At 32.1% G+C, this 25,095-nt stretch overlaps 1 protein-coding gene across 1 annotated transcript; it reads right to left on the minus strand.

Annotated features, from left to right (window-relative positions):
* Positions 1-5,176: 5,176 nt before the first annotated feature.
* Positions 5,177-25,029, minus strand: LOC149906560 (uncharacterized). The gene is made up of 5 exons (XM_090104703.1): positions 24,739-25,029; positions 12,483-12,609; positions 10,718-11,023; positions 7,019-7,133; positions 5,177-6,738 (listed from the first exon to the last, which is right to left on the minus strand). The coding sequence occupies exons 1-5, from the start codon at positions 24,797-24,799 to the stop codon at positions 6,598-6,600; spliced, it is 750 nt and encodes a 249-aa protein (XP_089960829.1). The 5' UTR covers positions 24,800-25,029; the 3' UTR covers positions 5,177-6,597.
* Positions 25,030-25,095: the final 66 nt, after the last annotated feature.

Genomic DNA, 25,095 nt, shown 5'->3' on the forward strand with positions numbered 1-25,095 from the left:
ACTCCGAGGATTCCGATTTTCGGCGATATACTAAGGGGAGTACTCTTAAACCGAGGTTCTACGACAAATGGGGTCTTTTTAGCGGTGAATGCCTAAAATAAGAAATACTAAATAGGATTAGGTAGCACAGAAATATTTCCATAGCATTATTTTCATCTTCTTTACAAACCTAACATGGAAAAATCAAACTATTTTTCGTAACGTCCAACTCCAATTTCACGAACTAGAAAAAGTTACGATTAACCCAGGCATTGAAACCAAACTTTTTGTTTTACGTTAAAATTAGTTCGTACTCGCAAAAGTTTTATTTTAAAATATCCCGCCATACCAAAAATAAACTTTAAGTCCTCTTATTAAGTTATCATCTTTGCCATACATTTCTGAATGCTTTCCAAAGAAAAATCGTAGATTATTTATCTTTTTGCACTAAATTGGGCACTAATTATAAATTAATTATAATTATCGCTTATAACTTATATATGACTAAATAGGGTTCTAATTTATATTACATATATCTTTGAATTGAACTGGCAACAATTAATTGTATCACAAAATTTTTAAAAGTATACCTACCTATAAAGTAATTTTCGGTCGGGATAACTACATAGTTTTAATTCATATTAAAATAAACGTTTCTGATTTATCTTTGAGGGCACAATGTTGATAAGCTTTAAGCATCTGTTTCAGAGATAAAACTTCTTTACGGATAAGTGTATATTTTATAAAAAAGTAATGAAAAAAGTAAAACAATATTGCCATAAATGAAGCTTATGCGATGCATGAGAAAGTAATCGTATGAAGCAGATAACACGTTTTATTGTCACAGTTACTAAATAAATTCAGTCGCATCCAGCAATCATGTATAGGGATCACGTAGCAAGCCGGCCCGATGAAAGGTATAATCCAATCAATTATTACGGTCGTGCTCCAATTCTGCAACAGTGAAAATGCAAAGGGAAAAGATTTAATCCTGAATAAAAATATCACTTGCCAAAAAGCTAACAGTTGAATTGGACTGATTGGTTTATCTGTTTCGCTCGTGCACTTCTTTACAGTGTTGATTTGTATGTATCTTAAATTGCGTCAAAATAAAATATTTTTTGGACAATTTTCACACGATCACGCACGATCTGATCCCAATTCCCACACTAAGCTTTCGCTTGTGTTATAAAAACCAGATGGCTAATAAACATACATATATATAATTTTAAATAGTAAGTACTTATTTAGATAATCAGCACCCAGACACAGAGCAATCATCATTCATCATCATCATTCATCACATTAATATTTGCCCTGGGTGGGAATCAAACCCACAACGCAAGGAAGGCTAGGAAAAATAGAATTAAAGTCTTTAAATATACATAATAATAGCGTGAAAAAGCTAAAGAATTCGACGGTGGGTTACTGGGTATAAGTAATAACGCGAGTAAAAATTCAATAAAGATATAATAATTATCATAGCATTACTAATTAGTATTTTATTTATAGATACGAAAATTTTATTCTGAATTATTTACTCGTTGAATACAAGTACTATTAATTTTATTTACAAAACAACGAAAAGACGAGAATTTATTCACTCGTGAATCAAAATTTGAACCTCCTCAAAATTTCAGCCTCTTCAGTCAAACTCAAACCGTAGGCTGTAGCAGCGCTTCAGTGAATTTGACCCGTTCACAACTTCCTTATGTTAAAAAAATTGAAAAAAATCTTCAAACAACTTGATATTTCTGAATGCTATTTAGACAACAATCCAGTTTATTATGGGACGCTTATCCAATATCCATATCTTTAATTTTTTAAATATGCTGAGATTAAAAATAAACTATAAAACTAACTTTTAGCAATATAAACAGATCTACAAAAAAAAATATTCAGCTTAGATACTCATTTCAAATGAAATTGTCGCAAAATTATCAAAATAATGAATGTATATGTAATCTATCTTATTTACTAGAGAGATTATTAGTTATTACGATACGGCAAACGTTAGGTATACTTTTTATCGATGATTCCAAAAATTTATTTTTCTAATCTCTTGCATATACTCCATATTAGTGGACTAACGAACTTCTCAAAAAAAAACAAAGCATAATATATTTATGCGTGTTCAATTTGCCTAAGCTTAATTTATTCAAAAAATTTTGATTGCCAATATGGAAAAGTCAGCTTCGTATAAAGCGACTGAAAATTTTTAAAGCAACTATCTAATTTATTTAGAAAACAGAAGCCCCACGAATAATATTTAACGAACGTATACAACAGTCTTCCTCACTGAACCCTCTCACCTTAACTCAACCAGCCCGAAGGCAATTCTATGGACTGAGGTTACCAATGGAAACAAGATCACTACTCGATAGTCAACGTGTAATCCAATCCATACAACAAATCACAGGTCGCTTCCTTTGTAGCTCCTAATTTGAGTGTTCAATTAGCCTTTGAGTTTAACAATCCAACTGTGGAACTTTGGTTTAAGTCGACTGCAGTTAAGCATATATATTTACTTGAAATTCAATTGCTTTACATTTGAGTCGCCGCTCCATGAGGGTAGAGCTGCAGGCTCTTAGCCTGTTTGGGCCCGGCGACGGGCTGCCGCTGATGGGGTCACGGATGAATTCTACACATACCCGTGGCCCTGTCGCTGATGCGGCTTGACGGAACACAGTGGGGTTTTGGTCGGTAGGAATCCGACATAACCCACGGCCTCTTCCCCGGAGGCCGTGGGTATCTATGCAAGATTTCCCCACTAAAAAAAAAAAAAAAAAAAAGGTGTTATGCAAAACAGTAAACGGTGGGATATGATTCAGTATTTTGTGATTAAATATTTGAATAGGTAAAATAAAGGTGATAAATTAAATGAAAAAATATTTACTAGGCGGTCGATACACGCATTAAAATGAACATAATATTGTGTAGTATCCTGTGAGATCTATAGCGCCTGATGATTTTTAATAGTTAAAATGATTTTTGAAGTTTTCTACTAAACATCACATTGAACGACACAAACTGAAACGAACTATAATATAACTATATAAATTATAAATACAAATACGTTGTACATCTTATGTTATTGTGTACTAAAGGTCATTAAAATTATTACCACAGATAAGCAATACGTAGGCAAAGAAAACGTTATGATGGTTCTAAAGATAAATAAGTTACAAATTACGAAACGAAATAACACTGCGGCATCAATTAAAACTTTTCACTTCGAAATAAATTTTGTTTCTAAACGAGAGGACAATTCTTCTACGACGATGGAATCGTTCTTATGCAAGTCTCGAGTCATTTACGGAGTACTCGTTCCAATCGAGCCGAGAATAATAGTCTTTCATTAGAACTCGATACTGATTTATCTGTGGAAGTGATCAATTCGTTAACTGAACGAAGATTTTAAGCGGAACTTTTTATTAAGAATTTGGTCCTTTTTCAACGCCTTCAGGAAATCAACGTTAAGTTATTAGATGGTGACAGAGTTGTCATAATTTATTCAAATAAATATAAAAACTCCGATATATATACTTTAAAAAATGAAATTAGTTTTTAAACCTAACGCAAAAATGCAAGTGTAATTACTTATCTCTTATTTTTGGCTATTATTATTGGCATTATATGGAACGTAGAATACAAAATTAACAAGTACTAAGTTTTGGTCGTAGACATACAGGTTACAACATGCAAATACATATCAGCAAGATAACAGCCCGAATTTGTCTTGGAACGCTTTAAGATTACAAATAAAATGTATTGATTCTTGTATTTTCGTAGTCAGATCGAGAAAACAGTCATTACTATTTATACCTACGAGCATCCTGATTTCTGAACAACATTTATTTTGTTCAATAACTAGGGAAGATCTAAACAGACTTTATAATTTTATCAAGTATCTGTGTAGGTAGATAGGCTGTTATAATATTTCAATTTTATGTATATTAGCCATGTAAGGAACCTTTTCTTAGTATATTGACAGGTATATTCTGTGGGTATATTTCTCCATGACTACCTACCTCTCATAATGTGATTTGGCCGATTTGGGTAAGTATAGCAAAGAGACTCTTATAATATATTGGTTATAAAGCTATCAAGACACACTTACTTCAACATGGTGACCGTTATAGGCCATAATTTCATATTTTTCAGCAATTTTCGGTACGTGACAAAGTAAGACAATATAAAATTGGAATAAAGCATATTCCGTACTTTATACCCCGGACACAAGATTTATGGTACTTATAACTTAAATTAATTGAAAAATTATATATTATAATAATATGTACCTAGTTAGTAAAAGCATACAACAATTATTCACCCCGCGAAATGTAGTCAACATTTGGATAATTTATATTTGACGTAGGTAATTGTATAGACATTTGAAAACATTTGTAAAATACGAAAGTAAATCGCGTTGCATGATCAAAGTATTAACTTACGCCGTGGGTGCTGTTAACAAAACTTAGTTTAGAAGTCATAACGACCCTTGATAGTGATAAATAAGCGACGCATGAATAAATCATAAACTAGACACGAGTTGTACCGATACTTTTTTAGTTTATAAGTACTTGTGGCACGCTATGGGCAACGTTTACGTTATACAAAATAATATGTATCTAAATACAGACATTATTATCCCTAGTAGAACAAACTTTACTAATTAGACAGTGTCTGTGTTACATGTGCAGTAATTATCTTCATTTAGGAAAAAGTTCAATGTTCTAGTGCCTCCCTTCTTACCGAAGTGAGGTGCCAGAATAAGCAAAAAGCAAACAGTTTACTAAACCATACCTATCTAATACAGTCGCAAGAACATATAATAAGTAACCATATGAAACTGTTCAAAACTTTCGACTGCTATTGAAGAATTTCTAATGGAACACTAATGAATAAGGAAGTGATACCAAAATATGTAGTTAATGCCATAGAAGATTTTAAAGATAATATTTTAGTGTGAATATAAACCGAACCCCGATTTAAAGTCTATTAATTATTGTAAGTTGTAAAGTTCATTGCTTTTGTAGAAACTTTACCGCAAAACATAAAAATCAGAAAAGTCGATGGGAATCACTGAAAGATAAGTAGATAGAAAAAGTTTAAACACGCAGTAATTGATATTGTATAAAAATATACGAAAAAAAATGAAAAATACGATAAAAGAAGGATAAATAAAACACTTGAAAAAATCTTAACATATTTTAATAGCAAATAATATCAACTTATTTCTATTAATTTCATCAAACTATCACAGGAAGTTCTGAGCTAAGTAACATAATATTTCGTAACGTTCGTACATAATTAACTATGGAAATCATGAACAAATCATACAAGTACATAATAAATTAATGATAGCAATAACACAGCAAATGTCTTTAAAAATGATAATTGAGCTTATATTTAATATTTACGATTAAAATAGTTAAATAGGCAATAATAATTGTTTTACAATATTAATTATAATTTATTTTAATTCAACGATAGCTGCAAATATAATCCACATAATATAGTTTGATATTTATTTGATGGATTAAATAAATAATATCTTTATCGAATAAATCTTTATCGTTTTTAAATAAAATGTTCCTTGTGTGTGTAATTTAAAAAATAAAACATAATTTAAAGTAAAAATTTCAATGTAATTCAACAATGGTTGATAATACATTATCATATCGAATAATTATTGTAACTGACTTTACATTGTTACAGAATGTTGTTACATAAGTAATTTAACATTTTATCTTTTTGTATGCATTATCCTTTATTTCGAAGGTCTAACATTAATACATAATATGTTTATAACATGATTATATTCCAATTATTTGAGGGGATACATGGCAAAGTGTATTCATATGTTACACTATTAGGAACATAACATTATGAATAATAAAACCTTCTCTAAATGCCTTCACGAATTCCATTCGCAGTCTTTGGTGTAAAATATTCGACGACTCCATGTTATTTAAAAATAATATAATAAATCTAAACACTTGAGTTATAAAGCTAACAGTAACTAAGACATTTTACAAATAAATATTAGCGCATTTTAGTTTATTATTGTGGAATTAAAACCATATTGCAAAAAATATTTTTATACTTGCAAGACAGTTTATTACGGGATTTTATGAAATATGAAATAATTCTTAAGATATACGGACTACATTTTTTAAATCTATTGTTATAAAAAAACTAGGTTGCCAGAACAGTTAAAAAATAAAAAAAATACTTAGTTGCCTGACATAAAAAATAAATAACTGTTTACATACTTATTCAAAACAAACTATGAGCAGAAAGCGAGACTTTTAAAAATTATAAAAAAAATAAAAACAAAATAGTTGATCTATACAAACCTCAATGCACTAATCTTAAAATTAGCAGGTAACATGAGCTAATCATAACTAAACTATATCATCCATACAACATACGTAACAAACACAACCACTGCTAGCCGTCGAGCAAAATATATGACCTGAGTGAATTCCTACATTAATTATTTACACCTCACTGCACATTGCATCGTCGCTTCGCAAGAAAGTTCCCACACTAATTACAACTATGAAATAAGTGTAATTAAAAATTCGATCCTACTACACGTAGTCGATTGGATTACGCGGGAACTAGTGATATATGAATATGAGGAAGTATAGTTGCTAAAATAGTAACAGCGATTAGGATTATATTGAGTTGATTCGACGTTGCTTTGTCTGCCAAGCCGCATTCCTGCCCCCGATAATCCAAACAAAAATTCTGTGGAATAATACATCGTGTTAATATGTTTCATTTTGCGTGTGTTATGGTGAAGATAATATAAATTTAAATAAAGCAAATCTGTGTTTTTGATACAAGTGATTTAAAAAATACAAGGTAACACTCAAATACTCTTAAAATACATATTGGTAAATAAAAGAAAAAGATGCAAAGCAGGATGTTTCAAATACCTTTAACCTTATTAAACAGATAAGCATTGAATGAAGAGAATTATCAAACCAGACATCAATAACAATAATTTTGATAATTAAATACAAACCTTAATAATATTAGAAGCCATCCGTTTAAGGAATGCACTAGTGAACAAGGCTGCTTCATCACCACACGACCTCTGAACCGTTCTCTCTGAACACAGCAGGTATTCTTGGAATGAGCTGCAAATTCAGATTGCATTAATTAAAGACGTACCAAGTCACATCGATCATTTCAAGATCCATGACAAGCTACAGGCTATATAAAATTACAGAAAATAATCTCAATTACACCAGGAAATTAGTACGAGGAATTGAAACATCAATACATCTTAACTTAAATAGTTCGGATTTAGCTATCAGCGATATTACAAATCTATCAAGAATCGTATTTTGCGTGTCGCACGAATGAAAAACGTAATTTAATTTTTCGCTGCCAAACACATTTCAAATCCGGCGCAAAACGCAGAATTAGCATTCAGATTCCACCATTCAATATTCCATTTAAACGTTTTTAAATGGCCGCATTGTCCAATCATACAATTCGCTATGCGTTTCGCTCTGCAATTTTTACAGGAAGTGGTTCTGTATATATTTATATTTTCATTGTGCCCGTGGCCGGCGACGTATAAGTCCTGCGATATCCATTCAAAATAATTTCCCATATCAGTATCCGGATTGAATTTTATAGACTCCTGTTAAAATTAGTTGCCGAACGTGACTGATTTTCATGAATCACAATTGTACCGGAAAAAATCTTTAAGAGACTCTTTTAATGGTACTCAAGAGGAATACTAAGCAGCTGCTAGTTATGAACTGAAAACGTTATTAAGTAGGGATGTAACGATACCGATACCGATACCGATATATCGACCGACATATCGGCAAGCCGATATATCGGTATCGCCGATAATAAATCAACCGATACCGATATTTTTTTATTAAATTCTTTCTTTTCTTTTATGTTTTTGCATTGTATTCATTCATATTGTTTTATTTCTGTTTCTGTAATAGTGTTAAGGAAGAGCGGAACCTCCTGACACAAGCATTTTATTTGGTTACTAGGAGTGTTCCAATCGCAAATTTGTTTATGTAAAGGAAAGAAATAAATAATTTTGAATTTTTTTAATTTTTAACGTGATAACGTTTTTAAAATCGTTTTAGTCGGGTGACATGTTCATAAACTTATGTCACACCAAAACCTCACGAGCGCGATCGCAGGTATAACGAGAGAGAGACGGACCGATCTCCCGTTTCATCTCGAGCGCTGCCACTGCATTATGTTATCACGTAAACATCTCGATCGTAAACCTACTTTACAAACAACCAATTTTTTTGATATCAAATAATTCAAAAACCCGCGCCCAATGAACGATGCGGGAGGCCGCCCGCGCGTGCGCACTTTGTTTTCTGAAAAAACTCTACCAATAGTAAACTTTTATTAGGTACTGATTGTATGTGTATTACTTAAAGTTTAACTGACTTCGTAAAATAATAATACTAAAATAAATGGTTTTGTTGTTTTTTGATTTGGCATTTTTATTTAAAAGAATACGATTAACAGTTGTCTCTGTTAAATGTTGGTAACTTTTTATGCATAATTCACTATTTATTTTTCTACCAAGCCATCGATATCGGTATCGGTATCGGTATCGCCGATACATTACTACAAATATCGGTATCGGTATCGCCGATACATTACTACAAATATCGGTATCGGTATCGTATCGGCAAAATCATGTATCGTTACATCCCTATTATTAAGCAATGCAAATTTAATTTTGCAGAGATTGTACTCGATACATTTAGAATAGTTAAAGGTCTTTTGTGGTCATATTAGACTGAATATTGACTGTAAAATTAAAGTTATGAAAATGGATTCATCTTGGAATTTTCCATAAATTTTACGTAGAAGTTTGGAGTTCATTCGAAATTACAAGTAATATCTAAATTATTTAATCATCCGTCTGCCTTGAGTGCTCTCAATAAAAGTCATTACTTGACAGCTTCTGAAATAGCAGACGAACAAGATATCTCATTAAATCTAGATTAATATTCTTAACCTACACAAAAATGTTTTGACTTTTGCCACTTCATGATATTTTTATTCATAATTGTATCTAAAAATCTTCTTGTGTGTTTTTGTAAAACATTACCTCCCACGTACTTCCTTTGGTGTGTCCTAACATTGAGATAATATTAATATGGAGTCGATACCGCCTACACCACTTATGTTCCACTCAACATACGTCATGTGGCGTAACTGCACTCAGTCGCTTGCTCGCTCATTGGCGCGAACGTCACGCTCATTTTTTATTTGTTTTAAAGTGAAACGCATCAAATAGGTATGCCTACGTGTGTGTTACGATATTGCACAAATAATACAAATAATACGGAAAACTAAAGGGATAACTTTTCAATCAGTAAGTAACTAGATAATAATTTTTAAAACTTAGTTAGAACAAAATTTTTGGCGGGCGACATTTTGCGTCATTTGTCATAGATTAAAAATTTAAGATATGACATTGGGCATGAAATAAGTGTTGTTAGTAATATTTGCTGGCGTATATTTTTATAGTATAAAATAATAATTTTACATATTTAGAAAAGCATAGACTGGTTGTTAATTGAAAAAAGGTGAAATCATGAAATATGAAAATCAATTACTTAATCACCAATTTTTTTTGTTAATTGATTTTAATCAATTTTAATTGATATTGTATAAGCTACTGACTTGAACGTATAATTGAATTATTATTTATTTATCTGCACTAATATTATAAAGAGGAAAACTTTGTTTGTTTGTTTGATTGTAATAAATAGGCTCATAAACTATTGGACCGATTTTGATGAAATTTGGCACAGACAATCTTTAGACCCTGAGAAAAAACATAGGCTACTTTTTATTGCGAAATATGTACCACGGGCGAAGCCGGGGCGGACCGCTAGTTCAGAGATTAATATTTTTTCTATTCAAGGTTTCTATGTCTGGGTCGTGAAGAAAGGGAAAAATGGGTAAAATTTGTCCAAAACAACCGCAGTGAAGAAACCTGGTTACCATCCGATAGAACTAGCGTCTGTTCATTGCATTTTCGCGATGAGGATAAATATACCACAAAAGCGGGAAGGCGTATTCTAAAGAAGTCTGCTGTTCCTTGTATTGATGTTAGTAATAATAATAAAATTTTACGGATTTGTATAACAAATAAAATATTATTTTAGCCATCACCAACATTATTATTATTATATTTATTTTAGCCGAAGGTGTGCTACAATAGTACTGGAACAATACAAGCAATTTCTGAGCCGGGAACATGTTCTGAGGATGATGAACTAAATATAAATAAACACAATTTTTACACGGCTTTTATTTTTTTTCTAAAAAAGGCTCAATTTGTAAGGAATGAAACTTCCCATAGCCCATATTGAACCTCCTCATCCTATATTATATGCCAGATATTGTTAGCCCCGCGTAGTAAAGTCAGTTTATATCTAAAATAAATATTAAGTAAGTACAAAAAAAATTTCAAGTCAACGTGCATGTAAGGAGTGGCACCCAATAAAATAAACAGAAAGAAACAAAGTGTCGCCTCTATAGCGGTGAGTCAGTGACATCGCATAATCTATGACTGTCTAGCCGTCATTCGCGCGCCCCGCGCCGCCATCTTGGCGCACAGATTTTGTTCGTGGTGTCTGCTCCATTATTAATATTATCTCAATGTGTCCTAATCAAAAATTTTAATATATATTTATGTAACTACACTCACCAGCACACAGTTCTCAAGTAATCTCCCTGACTGTCAACATCTGTTTCATACTGATCACTTTTCTGGTGATTCGACAGAGCTGTGAGCGTTCCTTCATAGTTTCTGCTGCACGTTTCATACTCGGGCCTGACTTTCTTCACACAATCCGCATGCTTCAGGTACTCGTCCTGGTAGCTTCCACGGGTACATAGTTCTTGTACCACTTCGGTGATACCAGCGTATATTCGCCTGAACATCACTTGCTTACTCTTCTCCATGCATACTTCTGTATAGTTGTCTATGCATTTGATCCCAGCTCGGAGTTCTCTGTAACGAAATTTGGAGTTGATTATTATTATTTAGTTGACAAGATGCGTTCTGTTTAAGTACATATTTTTTCATTGATGCTGTTAATCGTATCATGTTATAATAATCCTTTTACTTTTTAATCTAATACTTTCAGATACATTCATCAGATAGACATTACGCTGTGAAGAAAGTAAATCACAAGTATAAATTATAATATATTTAACAGCTCCATTTCTATTCATATCGAATACAATTACCAAGAGCTACATAGTCATAGTATCTACGTACAAATTAAGAATGCAAGTCACTTAAAAAACTTTAACAGTATTAGTATGCAAAGTTTATCTTTCAGAAAGTTTCTTGTTAACGTAAGTAGTCTTTTGTCAATAATTATTATCTTGGCAAGCAGGAAACGGAGCACTCATAAACTTTTAGTTAACTCACATTACTAAAAAACGTGTTAATTAGAGAAAGAGTCAATTAAATTTGGTTGAGGTGGTAGAGTATCCGTCATAATTACATACAATCTCTTAGGCAAAATAACTGATTTCACTAAAAGTTTATTTCTGCCATTAATGTTTCAAATCAAAAATTAGCTGAATTTAAATTTAATATCCAAGCCTCTCGGGTCTCAGAATGCATGGATTTAGATTTCAGATTATATCACTTGGCGCTTTCATATGAAAGTCACGTTCTACGCTTTTAAACGATCAGTAACCAAAAGTTCACCCAGGAAGCATACGAATCCATGTATTAAATATCGACCGTACTTCAAATTGAACCCAACTTCCGCTGAAGATTTTGAGTTTGTATTGGCTATCTAGCTCATTGACCATTCTGCTCGATTTAGCGCTAAAGTTTAAGGGTCGAGCCATTAGTTCCAAATTGCTATTTACCACAAACATGAAGACTAAATTAAGATGAGCTGTGTGGGGCCATTCCGCTAGAGTTACTACGAGTGCTGCTGACGTCGCAGTCTTAACAAAAGTTATTCTGCATACCAAACTTCTTGGTAAATGACTGAACCGTAAATTGGCCGTGATACTGGAGTGCAGTTAGGTAAAGTTATAAAATCCTTGCACTTGATATTATGATATTTAAAGTTTTAAATTAAAATTTTGTGGGATCCGGGGTTCTTAATAATACTTACTCATTTTTATTGTCATTATTGTGGATATTACGAGAAGGTAGGTACGTTATCCGAATGTCTAGTAACTATCAATGGGTATCAAAATTTTTGATTATAATAATTTTAAAATCATTAAATGTTAAATTATTTTGCAATAACAACAACTCATTAGTAAGATTCGATAGACAGAAAAACAAAGAAGATTCACAATTCACGTAAAGGGTTTGTATGAAATAAGAGCTCTGCCTATCAAAATATGTTAGCAAATTAAATAGCCATACTACTTCTAATTTATGTTACCCTGAATATAACACGTCACTATACTCATATTAACCACTACGTACTTACACACAACTTTTATCCAATTCTTCTCGTGTGAGTGCAAAAGATATTTCTGGGGAACTTAACACAGGTAGCGCCATGGAACACCTTTGCAGTAAGTCCTCTTCTTTATTGCAGTGTTCCTTAGTAGCACCTGTAACAATCGTAATGAGGAATCACGTTAATGAAAATGCTTCTAATACACGATACATAAAATACAAGAACAAAAGCTTTAGTTAAATGTTTCAAGCGATCTCTATTCTGTATATCTGATACCGGAAGAAAAAATCTTTATTTTTTAACAGGGATTAATCTTTTTGTTGGGTGGCTTCATATTATCTTCAGTCGTTAAGTTATATTATCTATATTCTAAGTGCAAATGAAAACAGAATGATTATCTAAATATTTTTTTATCCAAATCATGATTGACTCACAAAAATCTTGTAGAAAAAGGAAAAATCTAAGGTCCATCTCAAAATTATGCATATAATTTTTTGAAATATATTTCAAGAATGATCTCTATCTCAGGATATGTCGTAATATAAATAACGTCTTAACCAATAAGATGTTGGTACTCGGTAACTGGTAAGCTAAGACAATAGTCTGCAAACTAGAACTAATGAAATACCGCACATAGACAAACAGAATTCCGTCTGAGATAGACATTTGGGTATATCAAACTCCCATCAACGTAATATTCGGATTGAGCTCTCCGGGTATAAATTATCACATTTTAGTAAGATTTATTACTTCTAGTACTATGCTTCTCTTCTCAATTGTTTGATAATTAATTAATACGACACGACGAATTAATACGACAATAGTACCTACTCATATTGCACGTTGTATTTGTTAAACGTACCTATGTTTTTGAATTAAGTCTGAATCCGTGGGTACAATTGGATCACAAATACGTGGATCATAAATTGACATTACACCTAATTTCCGTATTGGTATTGTCTCTTGGGTCCACAGTCTAAAGAAACTCCTCCAAAATAGCTTGACCAATTTTTAGGGGTTGCTTTAATGTGTAGTTGATAGGGCTGAAAAAAGCTTGTTAGTGTAATATTATGTAAAGTATACGGGGTGTCCCACTATCGGTAAACTAAGCGCGAAGGCACTTGTATATATGTAGTTTTGCATACACCGATCACGTAAAAAATACTTAAACAACAAAATTAAGCCTAAATTTTTCCTTAAAATTCATGTTTTCTTCTAATATAACGCTTCGCTAATGTGAGCATTTTGACTATGAAAACATTAAGGAAAACATAATCTTAAACGAAAGCTCACGTGCGGGTGGCAAAGTTCGGTGGGTTGCTTGTTAGTTGTTAGGGGGTGTACTCGAGTTTTAAGAATTCATCTACTATTTGAAAAAAAAATGCATCTGGAATTTTATAAGTATTTTTTACGTACTCAGCGTATGAAAAACTATAAACTCCATTGAGCTTATAATAAGTACACACGGTGGGACACTCTGTATTTCATACCCCTAAGTGAGCCTCCTGGTTGAAAGCGAACCCCAATGTTTTCAAAATGTAAATAAGAAAAAAATTCGCTACGCTCCAAGACATTTTAAGTAACCTAGAGAAAAGTAAAAAATACATGAACAGCATTCCCACACATGTTTTTAAAAACAAGTTTTCGGTGTTTCGTAATTCTGCCGCTAATAGCTTATTAGCATTTATATTACAACGAAGACCCTCATATGAAGCAGGAAAGGTTACCCTCAGAAAAAGTGACTTTCCATTATGTAAAATCTTTTTATTCCACGTTTACTCAGTTGACCAGACTGTTTACATAAAATTTTCATATAAAATATAATTAATTAGGTATAAAGGTAGGTAGGTACTTATAAAGATCGATGATGTATAATATCCTTGAATCACCATTACTTCCACTGTTTGTTCATGTGCTTATATTATGTTAAACTTCGTTATCTCGATTGCGTCGTACGAGATCGCGCGCCGCCGCGGCCGTTCACAATCGAAACATATCCACTATACACGTAATCACGTGGTCTCCACGAGCAATCATGTTTGCTCGCGATTGGAAAAATTCAAGCGAGATTTTTATTGAACGGAATCGTACCGTAACATACTCTCTTTCTTCTAAATCAATCGCCGTACTCTTACAACACGTAATATTGCTTCCACTCTAATTGAACGGAATGAAATGGAATACCATATGTTTTACTATCAACGAGCTGATAACTAATTCTTAGTAATGGCCTCAAACTCGCATCATGTGTGTCCTGTTGAACGAGTTTATTTTTACCGGTGCCATTCTAACCATGCATTCCGATGGTGGTGGGGTGGCGAGCCCACAGCGTCGCTCCATCTCATTGGCTAATTCATATCGTATGATATTTTGGCTTGTGTGTGTGCGTTGCGAATACGTCAACCATTACACATTTAGCGTCGTATATCAAAGACCAATTTAAGAAACATCTGTATGCATCGATTGATTGAATTGATCGGATACCATAGGAAGTAAATTTTTCCTACAAATGAGCGAACAGTAGATTGATTGTTGACCTTTTTATTATTAGTGCAAGCATGTGTTGTTTACGAGTAGCTCAGTGCACGGTTTAAATATGAATTCAAAACGTAGTAATGACGTTATGAGTTATTTTTACTCGCGTCTGAACTCTGAAGGCTGAAAATGATTTCCATCAAAACAAGTATCATTAATAAAACACACGAGATTAACCGTACCGAATTAAAACTTACTATCGTCTATAGTATTATGAACTGTGCGTGATTATAATAATTGGCCAACGATCGCTGCTATCGGTTTTAATATTTAAAGCGTGAATCCCGTTCATTGCAAACATTATCAGTAATTCAGTATTACCATAATAATCCAGCCGTAACAAGCATTAAAAGTCAAATGAGAATAATAAATTGGGTATAAGTCGCTAACAGTTCGCGGTAACATGTCGGATGCTAAGCTTTAAATTACGGTGGGGTTTAATCCCTCAACACCAAACCGAAATCGCATATTATATTGTTTCATTACAAATTTGTTGAGCATGTGAAATAAATTGGTAATGATACATTTACATACGTAATAAATGGGAGAATTATATTAACCACTGCATTTTGGCCTTAAAATCAGTTCTCCGTTCAAGCAATTAGGTCTCTATTAAAATACAACCATAAAAAATACAGATTAACAAAACTCTGAATTCATACTCTTCAGATCCAAGATAGTCATTTACAACATATTTATTATAGTGATGCATTAGATAAATCTAAATTTTTGATTTTTTATTTAACTAAGTAACTCATAAGTGATGCCTATACTTTTGCTTACTGCCTCACCATTTTTCCTAAAAAAGTCATCATAAACGCATTTCATTTTCTATCCTGGGGGTATTCTAGTTTGCTTTCAAATTAATCTGAGAGTTTATTCGCGATTAATGCCAATGATTCTAATATTACATTTACAGGAGCTCAGCAAGATAAGCTTTTCTCATTCCTGAAATGCTAAGTAAAGGAATAGATAAATTCTTCGGTGACCGTCCTCTACGCGCAAAATTAGGTATTTCAGAAATATATAGAGCCATAAAATTAAGAGCACAGATTAGTTAGGTATTCTTATGTTAAAGTTTAAGCTCTGTACTGTTATAGGCAAACTTTGTGTTTCTCTACCTAATTACTAGGAACCACTTTTAATGGATTTAAATTACCGATTTCCATTATGCGCTACAATTACTCAAAAGTTCAATTATTCAACTTCAAAGATTTGTGGCCAGGAATCAGGCCATCATGCACCCGGATATGTGGATTGATTAATTTCAATCGGGACAGAAAATATTAAGAGCTATCGTAATACCTGAACTTATATCTAGAAGCTCAGAATAGTATGATGACAATTGACATACTAGACAATTTGGCCAATAACAAAAATGGACTTTGTTAGATACACATTCAATACGTTCGTTCTACAGATATTGAAATTCTACAGATATTGAATAAATCTCAACATTTCTCTTGCCACCAAAACTCTCGTGGTCTCTATATCCTACTTTTTTTAAATACATATAACTTTTTCATAGAAAACAGTCAATAGATGGGTATGGGTATAGGATGGGTAGATATTTTCTTCTTATAGGGGAGAGCGGGGATGAAAGTCACATTTTTAGCTTTTTTTATATAACTTCCAGAATACGTTGTTTGGGAATGATATTTGTATACCAAAAGATAGTGTAATTATTCTGTTACAAAAGAAATAAACGTATTTTTGTGTAATATTATCAGTTGTAGAAATATTTTGTATTTTCACTCTTAAGAAAAATGTGACTTATAACCCCGGGTCAGGGATGGTTGTCACAATGCCTAGGGTAGGTAGTCACATACTAAATAACAGGCAATTTATAAATAGAAAGTCACACTTTGGTCTTATAATTTTACGGAATAGTTTTTAATTAAGAACTCTTAACCAAATGAAACCGTGTCTACGATCTTTATTTCAGTCTGAATATTAATCAATCACAATTTTAGCAAACAATAATAATCGTGAGTCAATATAGAGTCATCAAGGACAGATGGACTTCCAGCAGGTTTGTTATGGTGATTTTCCGGTGTTGATTGAAAATTTACGGCTAAAACAAACAACCTCAAAACGCAAATAAAGTCATCTCGTATACAGGGGGCTGGTTGATATGTGACAACCAGCCCCCGAAAATTTGTGACAACGAGCCCCATAACACGTTTTAGGAAAATAAAATTGAAAATAAATTCCGATCAATGAATATCTAAAAAACTATACTACGATATTATAAAACACATTTCATCATCATCAAATGCACTGAAAGATTATTACTGTAAAACAAGAACGTATAATTACGAGGTTCGACACAGCAGCACAAAAATTTACTTTTGCTGTGCGAAAACAATTAGATTTTTAGTCTTCGATTAGTAGTCTTCAAAAATGTCGAGATTTTTTAAATTATTATTAAATTAACTTTTTTCAGATGCGTAAGTCGGAACGTATTGAGTAATATTTGTATGAGTACAATAATTAGTTGATATTACCTTTATTTGCGGTTTAATAAGATATGGACAAAAGTATGTCAATGTAATTTTTTATCATTTTCGTCATACTAAAGATTTTCCATTGATAAAATTTGCTAGTACTTATGGGATTCCGCACTGACGAGATCCCGTCCGATTAGGGCCCTTCTGGCCTCCTCCACTCAAGCGACAGCTCAAGCCGAGGTTCGTGGTCCCCGTCAAGGGGGGACGCCCTTGTGCATGTCGCTACCAGGGTGAACCTTCAGTTCACCCCCGCGTCCGCGTTAAAATGTAGAAGCCCTTCTGGCTAACATTGAGAGACACCACACAAAAAAAAAAAAAAACTGACGAGAAGCATCGCATTGCTAAAAACAAGATAGAAGCTTGATAAGATAAGATAAAAGTTAAAACCAGTTAATAAACGTGTGTTTATTTCCTGAGTATCCATAGATGAAATATCTATTTTTTTTTTTTGATATTGCATTAGATGAAATTAGTTTTTAAATTGAAACTTTTATTAAATCAATTAGCCTTCTTCTAGAATCACTTTTAGATCGTTGAGTTTTTCAGTATATCTTTTTGAGAAATCATCATCATTTATCTTTTTCAGAAAAAAAGATCAGTCGACAATTATAAAGTTTTAAGAGTTAACGTTTGTAATACATGTAGGTACATGTATATTATGTACAATGTACTTTACATACCTGCTTTTATTGTTTAATTTACTAAAATAACAGAGTCTATTAGAAATATGACAAAAAATATATTGCGTCTCGGCCATTTTAATAGCTAGTAATATTTACATACCTAATTGGATCCAAGGCGAAATAATTCTTGCACACCTTGTCAAGTCAACTATTAACTTCATTTGCTCTAGAGGATAATAAACAATATAAGTAATGTTCAAAAATTCATACCTAACTATAATATAATATATTTAAATTATAATTTATAATTATAATATATTATTCATGGACGTATAAAAAAAGACGGACGGTATATCGCCTAAACATTGAGTGAAGCCTAGTAATGGCGGCGAAACATCCATGTGTGTGTGCCATGTTGCCATGGCAACAGCTGTCCTGTTGACAATGGCGGCTGTATTTTTTTCTATAAATTTTGCCGTAATAATTTTGTCATTAAAACATAAAATAAATAACTTGCTTCCCTGTGGAATGTAATCCCTCGTGTTTTGTTATTTAAAATTGTACTGTTGCGATACCATTTAACCACGCAAGACGGCATTTTAAATATTTTTTGTGAAACAGTGACGCAGTTAATCAGTCGGTAGTTCACGACGTAATGGCGGCCGACTAGCTTACTATGGTGAGAGTGTGTGCTTGTTTATTGTCTTTACACGATCGCTAGCTTACTATGGTGGCTTCACGTTGTTTGTTCGTAATACGGTGTCCGTCTTTTTTTATACGTCCATGATATTATTATGCATTAATTATGGATTTTTGTATCATCTTGTATTTTTGAAAGAGGGATCCGGGGGAAGAGGGAACGTCTTAATCGAGGGATCCAAGCATTTCGGGATTATGATATTCGGAATAGTTATTTAAATTCGAGATTAAGATCGATAACGATCTGAAATTAATAACTTTTTATAGTTATTAATTTCGTTACCAATCAAAAACAATAAACATTTTGCTAGTAAACTACGATAGAAAACAATTATGTAAGCCTGTAAGGTATTTCATTGTTATAAATACGAAAAAATATTTTATAGGCAATAATTTGATCCAATATTTTGTACTTGATTACGATCTAGTATTATTATATTATCCGTGCTTACGATAATTATATTAATTAAATAGCTCTATAATCGCAATAGCGCTAATTGTCATGTTTTTTGTGTTTAAATGAATATCAAACTATCATTTAATAAAAAAAAAGATCTGTGTATAAACACAGTCTAACAAATCGATAATTAAATGTTAATTTGTTCAATGTCATGTAATAAAAGAACAGAGTACAGACATTTTATGAATATCTGAATTGCCAAGGTGAGTAGCATAACGGACTGTAGATTGAAAATAATAATAATAGTTAAAAAATAATTTGGAAAATCCAAAAGTGCACGCCTCATAATTTTTTTTTAATAAATATTTATTAATTATTATTTTTGTTTATTTAATAACAATTAAACCACATCGAATCAGACCCTGAAAAATGAAAGGGTTCTTTTCCTGAGCATACTCAAGCGTAAGAGAAAAAAAAGACTCGATTAGTAAAGTATTTCGGTCGCTATCGTGTTAACCCTTAAAGCTTTTCTGTCACTTTTTTAGTACATGTACTTATTGCCGTGTAATTCTTGAACGTTCCAAAAAATCTAGAAAATTGACTACGTCGGAGAAAGTACGATAACAATCCTTTATTTTTCTCCTACATGACAATTATAGATAACATTTGATTCGTGTGCTAGGTGACTGTTGAATTTAGGGATTCCCGGAATTAGTGATGGTTTGTGTTTCTGGTCAATAATAGCTTTAATGAAATAGTTTCCATGTTTGATTACTATTGATTTAACTTCCAGGTGAGATAATCTGTTATTTTTGCTCTAAAGATTATGAAATATTCAAATAATTCTATAACAAAATATTCAAAATATAGCAGGTCCGTTTTTAGGACAGTGTCGTAGATACAAGTAACTAAGAACTCATTGGCATGTCCCAAGAAACGGACGTTGCCATGATTCGTACTTTAATAAAATATCACTTTTATGGGATTTTCTTGCTTAAATGTCTTTAATTATATGTATAATTATTTTTAATTATGTTCAAAATGACGAATATAATCTACGATCAGTTAAATCTGTTGGGTCTACAATAGAACCGGGAGTTCCTCGACCTCCATATGCATTTCGTCTAAATGTCCTAATCATCGGCCAAATATCACTTCACATTTTAGAAAAACCATTATTATTTGTATTAAATGAAACCAAAGGTTGCTTGACACGAAATAATAAATGTTATTTAACATTCCTCACATCTAAATAGTGTGATTGAGCTCGAGAGGGCTCAATTATCATTTGTTAGGTATTTAGTTAAAATTGAAGAATTTTTTGTTATAATAGATAGTGAAAATACTGTGTTACAATAAAACAATAAAATTTTACTTGAAATTGTTTTCAATCGTGTTATATTAAGTGAATTTTATATTTTTTCATTCTTATTTTATAAGCTGTATGACAGCGTTGTCCGTTTTTTGAGACAGCAATGAAGACAGGGTTCTTGGCAAAGGCCGTTTTAACGGACATCCTGAAAAACCTACTTACAGAAAATTTGTTTTATTTTTTTCTACACTATAGTATTTTTTAATCAATAATTATCACTAAAACCAATTCAGGTCATATCTGGGTACATTATTTCAGGGCTTGCCGTGTTAAGGGTTAACAAGAAAAAGGATCCGCACATACAGACACACGGACGTCCAAGACAGAACTTTTTTAAACTGTTTTTTAACTAGTTTAAATAACAAAAATGACATCAAAAATATCATGAACGTTAAAAATAGTGTTTTTTCTTAATATGTGTGTGTATGTATTATCTTACAAGTGCAATGTATGATACATAAAGACATTTTAAGTTTGAAAAATCAGATGTTTTGCGCGAAGTGACAGTAGTACCCACCTCAACGCTTCGCTTATGAGGCGTGCAAAAAACTAAAAAACACGCTTTTTATAGAAAACCGAACTAAAAAATAGAAAATTTTATCAAATTAGCCTATTGTCATCAGTCCTCAATAAATCTACAAAGTTTGAACGAAATCTGGCCGTTTAAAGTGGGTCAAAATCGCGCCCAAAGAAGTCGGTTACAAACAAACAAACATACAGGTGAAGCTAATATAAAGCGTGGAAAAACCAGCATTGGTGACAGAAATATCTGAATTTGATTAAAAAATGTTACAGGTAAGCTATAACAATCCTGCAATTAAATTGCGGTTCAGATATCACAATTTTAACAATACATAACAGTTATATTTTACAAATATTTTATTTATTTATTTATTTATTTATTTATTTATTTATTTTGTATTGTAACGAAGATACTGGATAATTATTAATAGTTATTAGGTACTTATTACAAAAGATTTACCTTGTCCGTTCTGAATATCGAATTGAGTGTTATCTCACAAAGATTTATGTTACGTTTGTTTAGTTATATAAATTCTCTTCTTTTAATTATTATTTATGAATATTTATGGTGCAGTCTTGTGCTCACCAATAGTATGTTTAATATATAATATTATTTTATTATAAAACCCTATGTATATTTAGCATTAACATCATCAAAACAAACATCATATATTTAGAGGCTAATTTAAGAACCGAAAACATATTATTATAAAGAATGATGACGAAGCCAAGGTAGTGACCATTGGTGAATACATGTACCTAGGCTATATTGAATTGCATTAAAGTGTTTGACGTAATTTATTTGCGCAGTTGTTGTGTTTTGGCCTGCTTCAAGAGCGTGGGTTCGATCCTAACACTGACATACGCTGTAAAGTGTAAATATTGTACATATTAAAAAAAACATTCATTACAATCTCTATTCTCTACCACAGAACATAATATTATACTCAGGGGAGATCTCCACTCTATCATAGCATATCTAAATAACTATGTAGGTTATAAAAAATAATTTATAGGTCCGTGATATGGCATAGGAAAGTCCTAATTATAAATTATTTATTTAATTTTAAATTGGTAGTATTTAACTACCTAGTCGTTTTTAAATTAGTTCACGTACTTTCTGCCAATTAAGCTATACATGTATAATAAGAAGGCCAAACAAATAGTTTTTCATTTTTGGTCGAATGCAAAAGCGTTTAACTATTATCTGGTGTCTGTTATTCTTATGGATCAATCCTTAGCCTTATTCTGGCCATTATTTTCCTTACACTTGAAAAATGTACGTCGAGCACAAAAACGAGAACATGATGAAAACGAACAATGTATCATGATCCTATCTCAATAAAAGTAACTCCCAAGTGAACAGCTGAGACAGAAAACCTGGGAATGATCGCGAAGCAAATCGCCCATTTCACTGATGTCTATGCGCAGTCATTTGTCATTTCAGTCGTGGGATAACTTTTTGTACGGACCGCTGACTTCATCCGAACTTTTGCAAGGAAATCGCGACATTATCACCTTTGACATTAACGGTTCATCCCATTGTTTATCTCCATTTTCTTATTAATTTATACGCTCTATTAATTTTCATTATGAAGATATGCGACGCTAGATAATAAAGCATTTTCAAGATAGGTAATAATTTTGGGTCCTGACTTTAGCTGCAGTGCACTTCAATACAATTTTACCTTACCTGATCCAGACGTGTCTATTTGTTACTCTTTCGCGACAATGCTGATCGACCTGAATAATATTTAGCTTAGGTAATAATTGATTGGGTTAAGGCGTTAAGGGGTTAAGGGGTTAGGTTATTAAGGTTTATTTATAATCCATTTCAGTTGATTACTTAAAAGTTAAAACATTTAAATAAGTTAATGTTCTAATCACCGAGTTCTGTGACGACTTTTTTAATTATTTTACTTCAAGTAAAGTCTATTTAAATGAGGCTAATGTGTACATACATATTATATAAATAATATGTAAAATGTATTTTAAACATTACCCTTCCAATTGTATTTTGTTTACCGATCGGTTTAATCGGAAACAGTCAAGCCAGTCTCTTGAGAGCCATAAAATGCGAAATGGAATGACTGCCTCATACCCAAAACTATAAACATTGCAATATAATAATTCGTGCATCGTATTGTAGTCCGAGAAAATTAGTAAAATTATCGGAAATAATTCGCGTAGTAGTTTTGAAAATCGCTACAGTTATTCTTTGACATGTCGGAGAGAGCGTGGCAAAGATCTGATTTAGATTTGGTGTTGGATTTGATGAAAACTGAGTATTGATGTATGTTAAGATCAACAGTGTCAGAGGTTTGTATCTATACAAATAATAAATTGGAGTGTCTGTTTTTAATATCAGTGAAATAACCGAAATCTGAGGAACGGCTGGACCGATTTTGACAGGACTTTCACCAACAGATATATAACTTTTGTTATAAGGAGTAACTTATATCAAATTATTATTAGCTATTTCTAATACGGATATTCCCACAGGAACATACCTACCTATGGATTAAAAAGAAAAACTCTTTCACGTGCGCTGGTAAAACCGCGGGGCGCAGCAATTTGTTCATAAATATGTAGACAGTAGGTATTATTTTGAAGTTATGCTTATATTTTCGAGTGCCTACATCCTACTATCCTACTAATACATACATATTATAAACTAGAGGTCCGCCCCGTGATACATATTTCGCAATAAAAGGTACCCTATGTCCTTTCTCGGGTATCAAAATATCTCCTAATACCAAATTTCATGCAAATTGGTTCAGTAGTTTAGGCGTGATTGAGTAACAGACAGACAGACAGACAGAGTTAATTTCGCATTTATATTATTAGTATGGATAAATGCGAAAGTTTGCGAGGATGTGTGTGTGTGTTTGTTACTCTTTCACGCCAATTCTACTAAACCGATTACAATGAAATTTAGTACACATATAGATAATAACTTGGATTAACACATAGGATAGGTTTTATCCCGGAAATCCCACGGGAACGGGAACTATGCGAGCTTTCCTTTGAAAACGCGGGCGAAGCCGTGGGCGGAAATCTAGTATTCCATAGTTTTTCAGTACCTTCATTAATATTTGTTTGAAATTTAAATATTATACGGTATTAGGTAGGTAGTTAGGTATTTTACCATTGTTATCTTAGGTATCCCACTTCCCAGCCTAATTCGAAAACTCGCTTAAAAAATCGACTAAATAGGTACCTACCTAATTAAGTAAGACTAGATGAGACTATCTAGGTAGGTAAGTACTTACTTGTCTTCATATTATTTTGTGAAACCTTTACTTTTGTACCTTTTATACTCTTCATCGACAAGTTGTAAATTAATAAATGCCTAGGTAAAACTTGTAAGATTATTGTTTGCGATCTATGTACCTATAATTATTTATAATCACTTGCAATGTGTATGTAATGTACATTAACATTGTAAACTGCACATTTATTTATATACCTTTCAAGGTCAACAAGAAATTATTATGTATCAATATCATTATCAATATATAAATATTATATTTGAAAATGAAGAATCATAATAATTATTTAAGAAAAACTTTCCTTAGGAATTATGGAAATTAGAAGTGGATTGTTGTTATAATTTACTTACCAATACGATTAAATATGAGAAATGTTGTTAACCACAAAAATATCACTTCAGTAAAAGTCATGTTGAATAATCTAATAAACTTCTTTTATATCTTAAAATTTCACTTGTATTATCTGCACGTTAATTTTGTACTATTAACACTCTCAAAACTTTTCTGTGATTAAAATTGAATTTAAAACACTTTCTTAACAATATTATTTACGTACTATAACACGTAACAAAACTTTTAGAAGAGCACAACATACCCTGTCCGCATTCAAGATAGGACTGCTTTTGAAATACCGAATACGAATCGTAATTCGTAATCCTATTCGCGAGTCGAGTGATGACTTTACGTGACGCGACAGTTGTATTGAG

The sequence above is a fragment of the Colias eurytheme genome, chromosome 8 (genome assembly GCF_061535395.1).
Source record: "Colias eurytheme isolate Ceu_HAF_F1 chromosome 8, ilColEury1 Martin Lab GWU primary, whole genome shotgun sequence".
Lineage (NCBI taxonomy): Eukaryota > Metazoa > Arthropoda > Insecta > Lepidoptera > Pieridae > Colias > Colias eurytheme.

Bases quoted from the DNA above. Each gene is read 5' to 3' on its own strand.
- LOC149906560 (XM_090104703.1), bottom strand. From the start codon at position 24,799: ATGACTTTTACTGAAGTGATATTTTTGTGGTTAACAACATTTCTCATA. The intron at 11,024-12,482 runs GTAAGTACGTAG...ATTTCGTTACAG, and splicing joins GAATTGGATAAAAGTTGTGT to AGAACTCCGAGCTGGGATCA. The intron at 6,739-7,018 runs GTTTGTATTTAA...ATTATTCCACAG, and splicing joins TGGCTTCTAATATTATTAAG to AATTTTTGTTTGGATTATCG.